Source organism: Coregonus clupeaformis, chromosome 17 (genome assembly GCF_020615455.1).
Source record: "Coregonus clupeaformis isolate EN_2021a chromosome 17, ASM2061545v1, whole genome shotgun sequence".
NCBI classification, from domain to species: domain Eukaryota; kingdom Metazoa; phylum Chordata; class Actinopteri; order Salmoniformes; family Salmonidae; genus Coregonus; species Coregonus clupeaformis.
In genome coordinates, this window is record NC_059208.1 from 27,975,184 (window position 1) to 27,987,580 (window position 12,397).

General features: G+C 44.7%; 1 protein-coding gene across 4 annotated transcripts; it reads right to left on the bottom strand.

Annotated features, from left to right (window-relative positions):
* Positions 1–942: 942 nt before the first annotated feature.
* LOC121543295 (T-cell activation inhibitor, mitochondrial-like) lies at positions 943–11,305 on the bottom strand. Of its 4 annotated transcripts, none has more exons than XM_041853057.2 (11): positions 11,207–11,290; positions 10,521–10,625; positions 9,846–9,978; positions 9,269–9,419; positions 8,784–9,048; positions 8,367–8,489; positions 7,794–7,891; positions 7,534–7,625; positions 7,161–7,393; positions 1,967–2,098; positions 943–1,484 (listed from the first exon to the last, which is right to left on the bottom strand). In XM_041853057.2, exons 2-11 carry the CDS (start codon positions 10,553–10,555, stop codon positions 1,259–1,261), a joined length of 1,488 nt encoding a protein of 495 aa, XP_041708991.2. In that variant the 5' UTR covers positions 10,556–10,625; positions 11,207–11,290; the 3' UTR covers positions 943–1,258. The 4 variants fall into 4 exon arrangements, with proteins under 4 accessions (XP_041708991.2, XP_041708989.2, XP_041708990.2 ...); XM_041853055.2 differs by having other exon boundaries at positions 9,242–9,419; XM_041853056.2 differs by lacking the exon at positions 11,207–11,290 and adding an exon at positions 10,939–11,024 and having other exon boundaries at positions 9,242–9,419.
* Positions 11,306–12,397: the final 1,092 nt, after the last annotated feature.

A 12,397-nucleotide genomic window follows, 5' to 3' on the forward strand; every position in this document is an offset into this window, starting at 1 on the left:
ACTGCGCTAGCCTGGTTACCCACCATAGTTTCTGGAACCGTGCTGGAAAGGACATTGTGAAAAGCACATATGCAAGCCAGCACAGTCCTGGGCCTGGTTTCCCGATAGCGATGGAACTTAGGCTTGCGAGTGTTTTAACGATGCATCTTTCCCAAAACACCACGCAGAGAGAGTGCGTCGTTGAGGCATGTGTCAGGATTGAAAGAAACTGAGCACTGCTCTCGGATCAGCTATCTCCATTAAAATCTTACCTTAACATTAGAATTATTCCATAATACTGACGACGGATCAGCTCCTAGAGAGATATCCCCTATGGCTGCAAATATTGAGGGGGCTTATTCTAATGCATACCCTATAAAATAAATAAATAAAATAAATCAAGATTTTACACATTGATCACCCGTTAGTGTACACATCATATTCATTTTTTTTTTTTTTTTTTGGTCATTTAGCAGACGGTCTTATCCAGAGCGACTTACAGGAGCAATTAGGGTTAAGTGCCTTGCTCAAGGGCACATCGACAGATTTTTCACCTATCAACGCTCTTAAACACTAAGCTACCTGCCGCCCCAATATATCATGAAATATATTGAGGCAGAAATTACAGATCGTAGCCAAATAGCTAAATAAAACTAACTGAAATATAGGCCTACGTAGTCTATACTGTAGGTAGGTAGGCTATTTATATTTTAATGCAGTCATCTCGGTTTTAATTTTAAGCATATTTTTATCCTTTTCTTTTTTCTAACGATTGCAAAGACATTGGCAACTTTATATTTGTAGTCAACATCTTTGTGAAGTTAGCGGTGGTCACAGAGAGACAGATAAGAATCTTGATTCTATGTTTAGCAAAGATCTTCTGTGTATAAAGTGACCCGTAGGGGGAAAAACGCATCTCTTAGCTGTTCTAGGAGTGATCTGAGGCAGTCAGTAAATAATGACAATTTTCAAGTGCAACTTTAGTAGCGATGGTTTTGAGAAACAGTTCAGAGATTGAACAATGCTCCTACGAAGGTTATAACTATGAACTTAGCCTTAAGATGCTTTTGGGAAACCGGGCCCAGGTTCAGCATGAAAATAGTATCTGTCTGTTTGTCTGTCCTCTCCAGTAGAAGTATAAAGTGATTGACCTTGCGAGAGTCGGTTGGTTTGTTTCTCTGTGTGGCAGCTGCAGCGTAGTCTGATGGTAGACATGGTGAACACAGCATTCAGTCTGGTTCAACCAGGTGTGCTGCAGCATGTCCCCTGCCCTGTCCCCTCAGCCCTTCCAGTCCCAGGGGATGCACAAGTCCCCATCCTGCATGACAGAGTAGAAGTGGGAGACCTCCACCCGGAGGCCCTCCATCAGGGGGGAGCGTTCCTCCAGCAGCCGCCTGCAGCAGGGGATCATCTGGGTGTGTCTGACGCTGGGCTCCTTGGACAGACTCCTCAGGGCCAGACTCTCCAGGCAGTGGAGCAGTACCTCCTCCTCCTCTGCCTGCAGCCTGGGGGACAGACATAGGTCAGGGCCACACACACACAGACAGAGCACGCACAGCCACACACACAGACAGAGCACGCACAGCCACACACACAGACAGAGCACGCACAGCCACACACACAGACAGAGCACGCACAGCCACACACACAGACAGAGCACGCACAGCCACACACACAGACAGAGCACGCACAGCCACACACACAGACAGAGCACGCACAGCCACACACACAGACAGAGCACGCACAGCCACACACACAGACAGAGCACGCACAGCCACACACACAGACAGAGCACGCACAGCCACACACACAGACAGAGCACGCACAGCCACACACACAGACAGAGCACGCACAGCCACACACACAGACAGAGCACGCACAGCCACACACACAGACAGAGCACGCACAGCCACACACACAGACAGAGCACGCACAGCCACACACAGTAGTAGGAGGGTAGGAAGACGAGGTTGACAGGGACACTCACTGGTTCCGGTGTTTCATTCGTTGTCGGGCCTCCCAGGCCATGCTCTGGAGGAAAACCTGTAGTCTGCTGGGCTCACAGGTGGCTGGGATGACGAAGTGACCCATCTCATGCAGGCTGGGGCTGGAGTGGTCACTGGGACAAAACACCACAGGGACAGCATCAGTGGGCGGCCCGCCTGTGATTTCATTTGGCCCCCCAAGTTTTATTACATTTACATTTTAGTCATTTAGCAGACGCTCTTATCCAGAGCGACTTACAGTTTTAGTAATTGTTGTTGTTGGACATAAGACTGTAAAAAATCACCAGGAAATGTGCTCAAATTGATTTTAAAATTTAGGAAATCTGTTCAAGTATTCCCACACATAAATAGAGGCATATGTGATCGTATCCCAACGTAATCAAGGTTTGAAATTACTCTGCTTTTGTCAAATACTATATCTGTTTGGGATACAAATTATTTATAACTATGTTCCGGCCCCCCGGCTACCCGCTCAAGGAAAAGTCTGACCACGGCTGAATGTACAAAAATATAAACACAACATGTAAAGTGTTGGTCCCATGTTTCATGAGCTGAAATAAAAGATCCCATACGCATAAAAACCATACATTTGTTTACATCCCTGTTAGTGAACATTTCTCCTTTGCCAAGATAATCTATCCACCTGACAGGTGTGGCATATCAAGAAGCTGATTAAACAGTGTGATCATTACACACGTGGACCTTGTGCTGGGGACAATAAAAGGCCACTAAATTATGCAGTTTTGTCACACAACACAATGCCACAGATGTCTCAAGTTGAGGGAGCGTGCAATTGGCATGCTGACTACAGGAATGTCCACCAGAGCTATTGCCAGATAATTTTATGTTCACCATCTACCCCCCTCCTCCGCACACTCCACTGGCTTCCAGTTGAAGCTCGCATCCGTTACAAGACCATGGTGCTTGCCTATGGAGCAGTGAGGGGAACGGCACCTCCGTACCTTCAGGCTCTGATCAGTCCCTACACCCAAACGAGGGCATTGCGTTCATCCACCTCTGGCCTGCTGGCTCCCCTTCCTCTGCGGAAGCATAGTTCCCGCTCAGCCCAGTCAAAACTGTTCGCTGCTCTGGCACCCCAATGGTGGAACAAGCTCCCTCACGACGCCAGGACAGCGGAGTCACTCACCACCTTCCGGAGACATTTGAAACCCCACCTCTTTAAGGAATACCTGGGATAGGATAAAGTAATCCTTCTACCCCCCCCCCCCAAAAAAAAATATAATAATAATAATAATAATAATAATAATAATAATAATAATTGTAAAGTGGTTATCCCACTGGCTATAGGGTGAATGCACCAATTTGTAAGTCGCTCTGGATAAGAGCGTCTGCTAAATGACGTAAATGTAAATGTATAAGCCGCTAACGTCGTTTTAGAGAATTTGGCAGTATGTCCAACCGGCCTCACAACCGCAGACCTCGTGTAACCAGGCCAGCCCAGGACCTCCACATGCGAGATCGCCTGAGACCAACCACCCGGACAGCTGATGAAACTGTGGTGTATTTTTGTCTGTAATAAAGCCCTTTTGTGGGGAAAGACTCATTCGGATTGGCTGGGCCTGGCTCGCCAGTGGGTGCGCCTAGCTCCCAAGTGGGTGGGCCTATGCCCTCCCAGGCTCACCTATGGCTGTGCCCCTGCCCAGTCATGTGAAATCCATAGATTAGGGCCTAATGAATTTATTTCAATTGACTGATTTCCTTATATGAACTGTAACTTAGTAAAAGTATTTGAAATTGTTGCATGTTGCGTTTATATTTTTGTTCAGTGTAATTGGGGACCGCTGCTCTACAGGCTGGTATTACAGTAGCATCAAAATCACAACCATGAACAGCAATGAGCTGCATAAACAGAGTATTTTGGCCCACTGGTAGACAGTCTGGTAACTGGTAGACAGTAGGGTACAGTGCATTCAGAAAGTTTACAGACCCCTTTACTTTTTCCAGATTTTGTTACGTTACAGCCTTATTCAAAAATGTATTAAACTTTTTTTCCCCTACACACAATACCCCATTATGACAAAGCAAAAACAGGTTTCTATACATTTTTGCAAATGTATAAAAAACAACGGAAATATCACATTTACATAAGTATTCAGACCCTTTACAGTGGGGAAAAAAAGTATTTAGTCAGCCACCAATTGTGCAAGTTCTCCCACTTAAAAAGATGAGAGAGGCCTGTAATTTTCATCATAGGTACACGTCAACTATGACAGACAAATTGAGGAAAATAAATCCTGAAAATCACATTGTAGGATTTTTAATGAATTTATTTGCAAATTATGGTGGAAAATAAGTATTTGGTCACCTACAAACAAGCAAGATTTCTGGCTCTCACAGACCTGTAACTTCTTCTTTAAGAGGCTCCTCTGTCCTCCACTCGTTACCTGTATTAATGGCACCTGTTTGAACTTGTTATCAGTATAAAAGACACCTGTCCACAACCTCAAACAGTCACACTCCAAACTCCACTATGGCCAAGACCAAAGAGCTGTCAAAGGACACCAGAAACAAAATGGTAGACCTGCACCAGGCTGGGAAGACTGAATCTGCAATAGGTAAGCAGCTTGGTTTGAAGAAATCAACTGTGGGAGCAATTATTAGGAAATGGAAGACATACAAGACCACTGATAATCTCCCTCGATCTGGGGCTCCACGCAAGATCTCACCCCGTGGGGTCAAAATGATCACAAGAACGGTGAGCAAAAATCCCAGAACCACACAGGGGGACCTAGTGAATGACCTGCAGAGAGCTGGGACCAAAGTAACAAAGCCTACCATCAGTAACACACTACGCCGCCAGGGACTAAAATCCTGCAGTGCCAGACGTGTCCCCCTGCTTAAGCCAGTACATGTCCAGGCCCGTCTGAAGTTTGCAAGAGTGCATTTGGATGATCCAGAAGAGGATTGAGAGAATGTCATATGGTCAGATGAAACCAAAATATAACTTTTTGGTAAAAACTCAACTCGTTGTGTTTGGAGGACAAAGAATGCTGAGTTGCATCCAAAGAACACCATACCTACTGTGAAGCATGGGGGTGGAAACATCATGCTTTGGGGCTGTTTTTCTGCAAAGGGACCAGGACGACTGATCCGTGTAAAGGAAAGAATGAATGGGGGCCATGTATCGTGAGATTTTGAGTGAAAACCTCCTTCCATCAGCAAGGGCATTGAAGATTAAACGTGGCTGGGTCTTTCAGCATGACAATGATCCCAAACACAACGCCCGGGCAACGAAGGAGTGGCTTCGTAAGAAGCATTTCAAGGTCCTGGAGTGGCCTAGCCAGTCTCCAGATCTCAACCCCATAGAAAATCTTTGGAGGGAGTTGAAAGTCCATGTTGCCCAGCGACAGCCCCAAAACATCACTGCTCTAGAGGAGATCTGCATGGAGGAATGGGCCAAAATACCAGCAACAGTGTGTGAAAACCTTGTGAAGACTTACAGAAAACGTTTGACCTGTGTCATTGCCAACAAAGGGTATATAACAAAGTATTGAGAAACGTTTGTTTTTGACCAAATACTTATTTTCCACCATAATTTGCAAATAAATTCCTTTAAAATTCTACAATGTGATTTTCTGGATTTTTTTTCTCATTTTGTCTGTCATCATTGACGTGTACCTATGATGAAAATTACAGGCCTCTCTCATCTTTTTAAGTGGGAGAACTTGCACAATTGGTGGCTGACTAAATACTTTTTTCCCCCACTGTACTTTGTTGAAGCACCTTTTGCAGCGATTACAGCCTCAAGTATTTTGGGTATGACGCTACAAGCTTGGCACACCTGTATTTGGGGAGTTTCTCCCATTCTTCTCTGCAGATCCTCTTAAGCTCTGTCAGGTTGGATGGTGAGCGTCGCTGCACAGATATTTTCAGGTCTCTCCAGAGATGTTCGATCAACTTCAAGTCTGGGCTCTGGCTGGGCCACTCAAGTACATTCAGAGACTTGTTCCGAAGCCACTCCTGCGTTGTCTTGGCTGTGTGCTTAGGGTCGTTGTCCTGTTGGAAGGTGAACCTTCGCCCCCCAGTCTGGAGGTCCTGAGCGCTCTGGAGCAGGTTTTTCCTCAAGGATCTCTCTGTACTTTGCTCCATTCATCTTTCAACGATCCTGACTAGTCTCCCAGTCCCTGCCGCTGAAAAATCCCCACAGCATGATGTTGCCACCACCATGCTTCACCGTAGGGATGGTGCCAGGTTTCCTCCAGACATGACGCTTGGCATTCAGGCCAAAGAGTTCAATCTTGGTTTCATCAGACCAGAGAATCTTGTTTCTCATGGTCTGAGAGTCCTTTAAGTGCCTTTTGGCAAACTCCAAGCGGCCTGTCATGTGCCTTTTACTGAGGAGTGGCTTCCGTCTGGCCACTCTACCATAAAGGCCTGATTGGTGGTGTGCTGCAGAGATGGTTGTCCTTCTGGAAGGTTCTCCCATCTCCACAGAGGAACTCTGGAGCTTTGTCAGAGTGACCATCGGGTTCTTGGTCACCTCCCTGACCAAGGGCCTTCTCCCCTGATTGCTCAGTTTGGCTGGGCGGCCAGCTCTAGGAAGAGGTTTGGTGGTTCCAAACTTCTTCCATTTAAGAATAATGAGGCCACGGTGTTCCTGGGGACCTTCAATGTTCCAGACATTTTTTGGTACCCTTCCCCAGATCTGTGCCTCAACACAATCCTATCTCTGAGCTCTACTGACAATTCCTTGGACCTCATGGCTTGGTTTTTGCTCTGACATGCACTGTCAACTGTGGGACCTTATATAGACAAGTGTGTGCCTTTCCAAATCATGTTCAATCAGGGGGCCTCCCGAGTGGCGCAGCGGTCTAAGGCACTGCATTGCAGTGCTTGAGGCGTCACTACAGACCTGGGTTCGATCCCAGGCTGTGTCACAGCCGGCTGTGACCGGGAGACCCATGAGGTGCACAATTGGCCCAGCGTCCGGGTTAGGCAATGGTTTGGCCGGCCGGGATTTCCTTGTCCCATCGCACAAAATGTGGAAAAAGGGAAGGGGTCTGAATACTTTCTGAATACACTGTACATGGTAGACAGTGTGGTACATGGTAGACAGTGTGGTACATGGTAGACAGTGTGGTACATGGTAGACAGTGTGGTACATGGTAGACAGTGTGGTACATGGTCTGTGGTGGATAGGGAAGGGTCTCTTACCTCTCCAGGGTCATGGCAAGGCCTTGCATGCTCCTGGGGTGCAGGGCTAGGCGTCGGGCCAGTAGTCTCGTATGGAAGGTGTTGAGGATGCTGCAGTGTTCCTCTATAGGCTGTACAGGCCCCAGTCTCTCTATGTCAATCACCTGGATACCTCCCAACACATAGCTGATCCTCTCCTTCAGCCACTCTGTCTGCTGGTGCAGGCTACGGTAGCTGGGGAGACTCTCAAACAGCTAGGACACACACACACAGAGACACACACAGAGACACACACAGAGACACACACAGAGACACACACAAACACGGAACATGAGCAACTTGAAGATAAAAAAGACCGGTATCTTTTCCGGCTGAAATGTAACGTGCGTCTTACTTTTGTCCATTGGTGATGAACATCCATTGTTCCCAGCATCACATGTCCTGAGGCATTCATCCCTGATTGGTCAGTGAATATTATAGTGTGTCCTAAAAGAAAACAAGGAATACATAAAGTTGTTTACCTTACATCATTACAATTCACTCATCATTCTCTGCCAGTCAGGACAGCTTTCAAAATGTCAACAGAATAGACAATTCAAGCCCACTCTTAAAAGACATAAAGACCCTTATTGACTCCCTTCCAGGTGCGTATACCTCGCAGGTTGAGCACAGCCTCAGGGTTCTGCTGGGAGAGGCGGCTCAGACTCTGGAGCTGACAGCATCTGTGAGTAACTCCCCAGCTGCGCTGCCACCTACAGAAGGGAGGAGGTATTGTCATCAGATCAGGTGTTCAAGAGGGAGCAGAGTAGAGATCACCAGTCATGATGTAACAACAGCAGGAGGATGAGGCTCAAAGTCTACAGAACATTGATAATACATTACTTTGGAATGACATTGACCACCTTTTGTTATACCGTAGGTCAGTAGAACACAGTCAAACAGTAACTCAAACATGCACCTTATGAAGCTGTAGGTCAGTATAACACAGTAACTCAAACATGCACCCTCTGAAGCTCTAGGGTCTATGCACTTTACTTCTTAGGACCAGTACTTTGCACCAGAGTCATGTTGTATTTGGCGCATGTGACAAAATTTGATTTTGATTTAATATATGGCTCTGCATCATGTTTTTACCTGCATGGGAGATTGTGCACTTAATGAAACTCACCAATATGTTTTCTTCTTGTGTATCAGAATGGAATAGCTGTTCAGAGTGTTGATGATTACCTGATATCTTCCAAGGCAAATTTCTGACACAATTCCTTCTTGAGTCTCTTCAGCTCATCCCGTCGAGGGAGACTGGCGTTCTGCTTCTTCATAGCCTCCTTCTCATTGGTTCTCAGCCACAAGCTGCAGTAGAAAGACAACTCTTCAGACAGACAGTCCAATGGCTCGCCTGTATAGCATGTCACCTCTCTCAAGGCGTGAGAGGAATGAACCAACTAGAAGAATGCAAGTACACAGACAGTGACTAAGACAGCAAGATCATTTGTTTCTTTTTAAACCCCTCTTTGGTACGCATCTGTGAATTTGAGTTGACAGTGTTAAAAGCGATCGAGCTAAAGCGACGCTAATGTCTAATGTGTCATTCTACATACATTAGACGTTACCGTTTGCTTTGGTTAGGTATTCATTATACAGTACCTTAGTGTGGGCTCTACTCTCTTGGCCTGCTCCAGCTCCTGCTCTGGGTCTCTGAAGCCAGTGAAGCTGTAATAGCTTTTGTCCCATTTGATGGGCCTGTAGAAAGGGTTACCAGGCCCAGCCACTGGCTGCTGGCTCTTGGGTGACTCTGAGCTGGCCTTCAGTCCGTTCATGTGCTCTATGGATAGACTGCAGGACTTCAACACGTCCATTACGGTGGTGAGGACATCCTTGGTCTGCAGAGTGAAGCTGACCGAACGGAACCCTGGGAAATGTAGTCAAATGTATTACAAACGTAGTCAGTCACAGAAAAATTCTAAATTCCAAATGGCACCATATTCTCTATATAGTGCACTACTTTTCACCAGGGACCATAGGGTATCATTTGGAACGCATCCATGCATAAAATGGTATGAAAAAAACAAATGATCAAGAAACACCAATACAGTTTAGTCTACCTTTTAAGCAGGCTAAAAGGACATTACCAGGGGGAAGGATGTCCTGCTGAAAGACTTCCTTCTCCTTTGTGTCCCTGACATAAAAGGTGAGCTTTGTCGGTTGGACTGAGCGGGTTCCCGGCTTCTGAAGGTTTTCCAAATAACCATTGAGTCTCTTGAGGGAATTTTCATTCACTTCCTGAAGAGAATTACACAAATAACGTTTTGATTGACTGCTGGGCAATTCCACGATAACAGAATGATGCTGAGGCTCATATTTTTCACTTTAAAATATATGTTGAACAAAAACCAATGAATGCAAAGTTAAACAAACCATACAACTCTATGCACAAGTAGTACTTTTAACAATTTCCACTGAACATTTTACAAAAACACATTTACTTGAAGAACAGTGCAGATGCAAAGTTTGGTAACAGAATGACAGTTTGTGCTGTTTGTCATTCTGTTACCAAACTTTGCATCTGCACTCTTCTTCAAGTAAATGTTTTTTTGTAAAATGTTCAATGGAAATTGTTAAAGGTCACTGTGGAATTGCCCTGCTACATAGTTCTATGATACATGGACATTATTGCTCTTTGGCCAACGACAGGACATCATTATTCACCCTTTCCCTGGGATGCTGGCCAAAGAAGTCTGGATGCACTGCAAAGTAGAAAGGTCTAAGTGCATTGATAGCATCTGCCCCTGAAAGAGCTCTCTGATGGATCAAATGTGCAGCGACATGTCTGTTCCTCACTCTGAAAAACAACATGGACCGGAGAGTGAGGATAAAGGGTTGTCACCATGATGTCCAAAGGGAGCCTGCTGTGCATTACATCAGGGTCTCCCAAACTCAGTCATGGCCCCTCCCTGGTACACGTTTTGTTTCTGCCCTAGCACTACACAGCTGATTCAAATCATTTACATTTTTAGTCATTTAGCAGACGCTCTTATCCAGAGCGACTTACAGTTAGTGCATACATTTTCATACTGGCCCACCGTGGGAAACGAACCCACAACCCTGGCGTTGCAAGCGCCATGCTCTACCAACTGAGCTACACGGGACCTTAGCTTGATGATGAGTTGGTTATTTGAATCAGCTGTGTAGTGCTAGAGCAGAAAAAAAAAAAAAACCAAGGACCGAGTTTTGGAAACCATGCATTACATCACCGACAGAAAAAGATATGTAGCTAGCTAACTAACCTAACTAACAACAAAGAGTGGTCCTTTTCACAAATCAATTCCGAGTGCAGGTGATGATGTATATATGATCATGTAAGTACTATAGTGGGTTATTTACCTCATGGCACTTCGCAGGAGAGAGGCCACAGACATAGCTGTAGTTAGCTCTAGCTGGACACCATCGAATCAATGACTTGCGACATTCACAGGTGCTGATTCTTTCCTGTTGACGAAATAGGTTACAGATTATGAGCTGACTAACTGGTCCAAACTGACAAATCTTAGTAAAGATTGTAGTAGCATTTATACTACAGCAGTAGCTAGCCAGCTAAACCTTTATTTGTGGGGCAAACTCAAATAATATAATATTTACATTATCTCTGACATTCACAGGACTGCTAAGGCAAGGGGACACATTGGAGAACACTCTAAACAACAACGCTATCAAATCGTCTGGCTTGCAAGTTTATTCCGATATGATTTGTTATAACTAACAAACAATCACAACAACAAACAGGTTCAGCTAGTTTACCCACCTAGCTAGCTGTCAGCTGAAAATAAACACAACCACATTCAGACTGTACCAGCCACATGTCGATACGTGTTTGGATCAGAGTTAATTTATCAAAATCATAATATAATAATAATATGCCATTTAGCAGACGCTTTTATCCAAATGCGACTTAGTCATGTGCGCATACATTTTTACGTATGGGTGGTCCCGGGGATCGAACCCACTACCCTGGCCTTACAAGCGCCATGCTCTACCAATTGAGCTACAGAGGACCAGAGATAACAAATTACCTTAAAATTGCATTGCTGAATTGGTAGCATGGCAGTGAATTTTTAACATAGATTTTGAGTCCAATGTCAGCCAGTGGTCCATTCACAGCAATCAAACCGACAAAAGCAATCGCACTACTAAAGCATCGATAGCTCTGATATGGACGTTTAATGACCTCTGCTGGTGAGTTTAGGAAGCTACAAGCAATATCTCGCTCATCGTTGCACCTCTTCTAAAATGCATATATTAAAGGCCTGGTGCACTCAAAATTCTGTTTTTCCTGTAGTTTCCGGATTAAACTAACACTGTAAAAGTGTGAAAAAATGTAATCAGTGTTATTTCTTGATAGTTGTTGGTTGAAAATACAATCTACACAGGACCTTCTAATCAGCAGGTTTTGCATGGGCGAAGATTCGGCTTTCCATGGTGACATCACCAGCCGGTAAATTAGTTAATAGACCAATAACAAGGAGAGTTCCAAACCTCTCTGCCAGTTTTCGGTTTTCCCCTCCCCACTCAGACCACTCACAGTCTTAGCAAAATAATTGCTTGAGAAATCGTTTTTTGCTAAAAAGCTATTTTTGTTTATTTTTTACCTTCCTTACTGCCTTTCATTGGCTTGTTTCTTTAAAAAAAGGAAGGAAATACCTAGTCAGTTGTACAACTGAATGCATTCAACTGAAATGTGTCTTCCGCATTTAACCCAACTCCTCTGAATCAGAGAGGCGCGGGGGGCTCCCTTAATCAACCTCCACGTCGTCGGCGCCCGGGGAACAGTGGGTTAACTGCCTTGCTCAAGGGTAGAACGACAGATTTTTATCTTGTCATCTTAGGGATTTGATCCAGCAACCTTTCAGTTACTGGCCCAACGCTCCTGAAATGTGACATTTTCCCTCCAGTCCAGGTTGTCCATCTGCAGCAAACCGTTTTTCTGCTTCATCATACCTGTGAATATTAATTGACTACATTGGTGGTCAAGTACTTGTAAAATAAATCTACTTGGTTTGCAAATTATTATAGTGTATTAAGATATTAGCAAAAATATATTTTGATATACCCAAATGTAACAATATAAAATGTAACGTTCAAAATATAATCAATTTCACATTTCAACATTTTTATACAGTAATATATTGCATAAAATACATTAAGAGTAGCCTGTTTTCTTCCTCATTACACATTTGACAGTGTAGCCTACATAGAGATAAAAC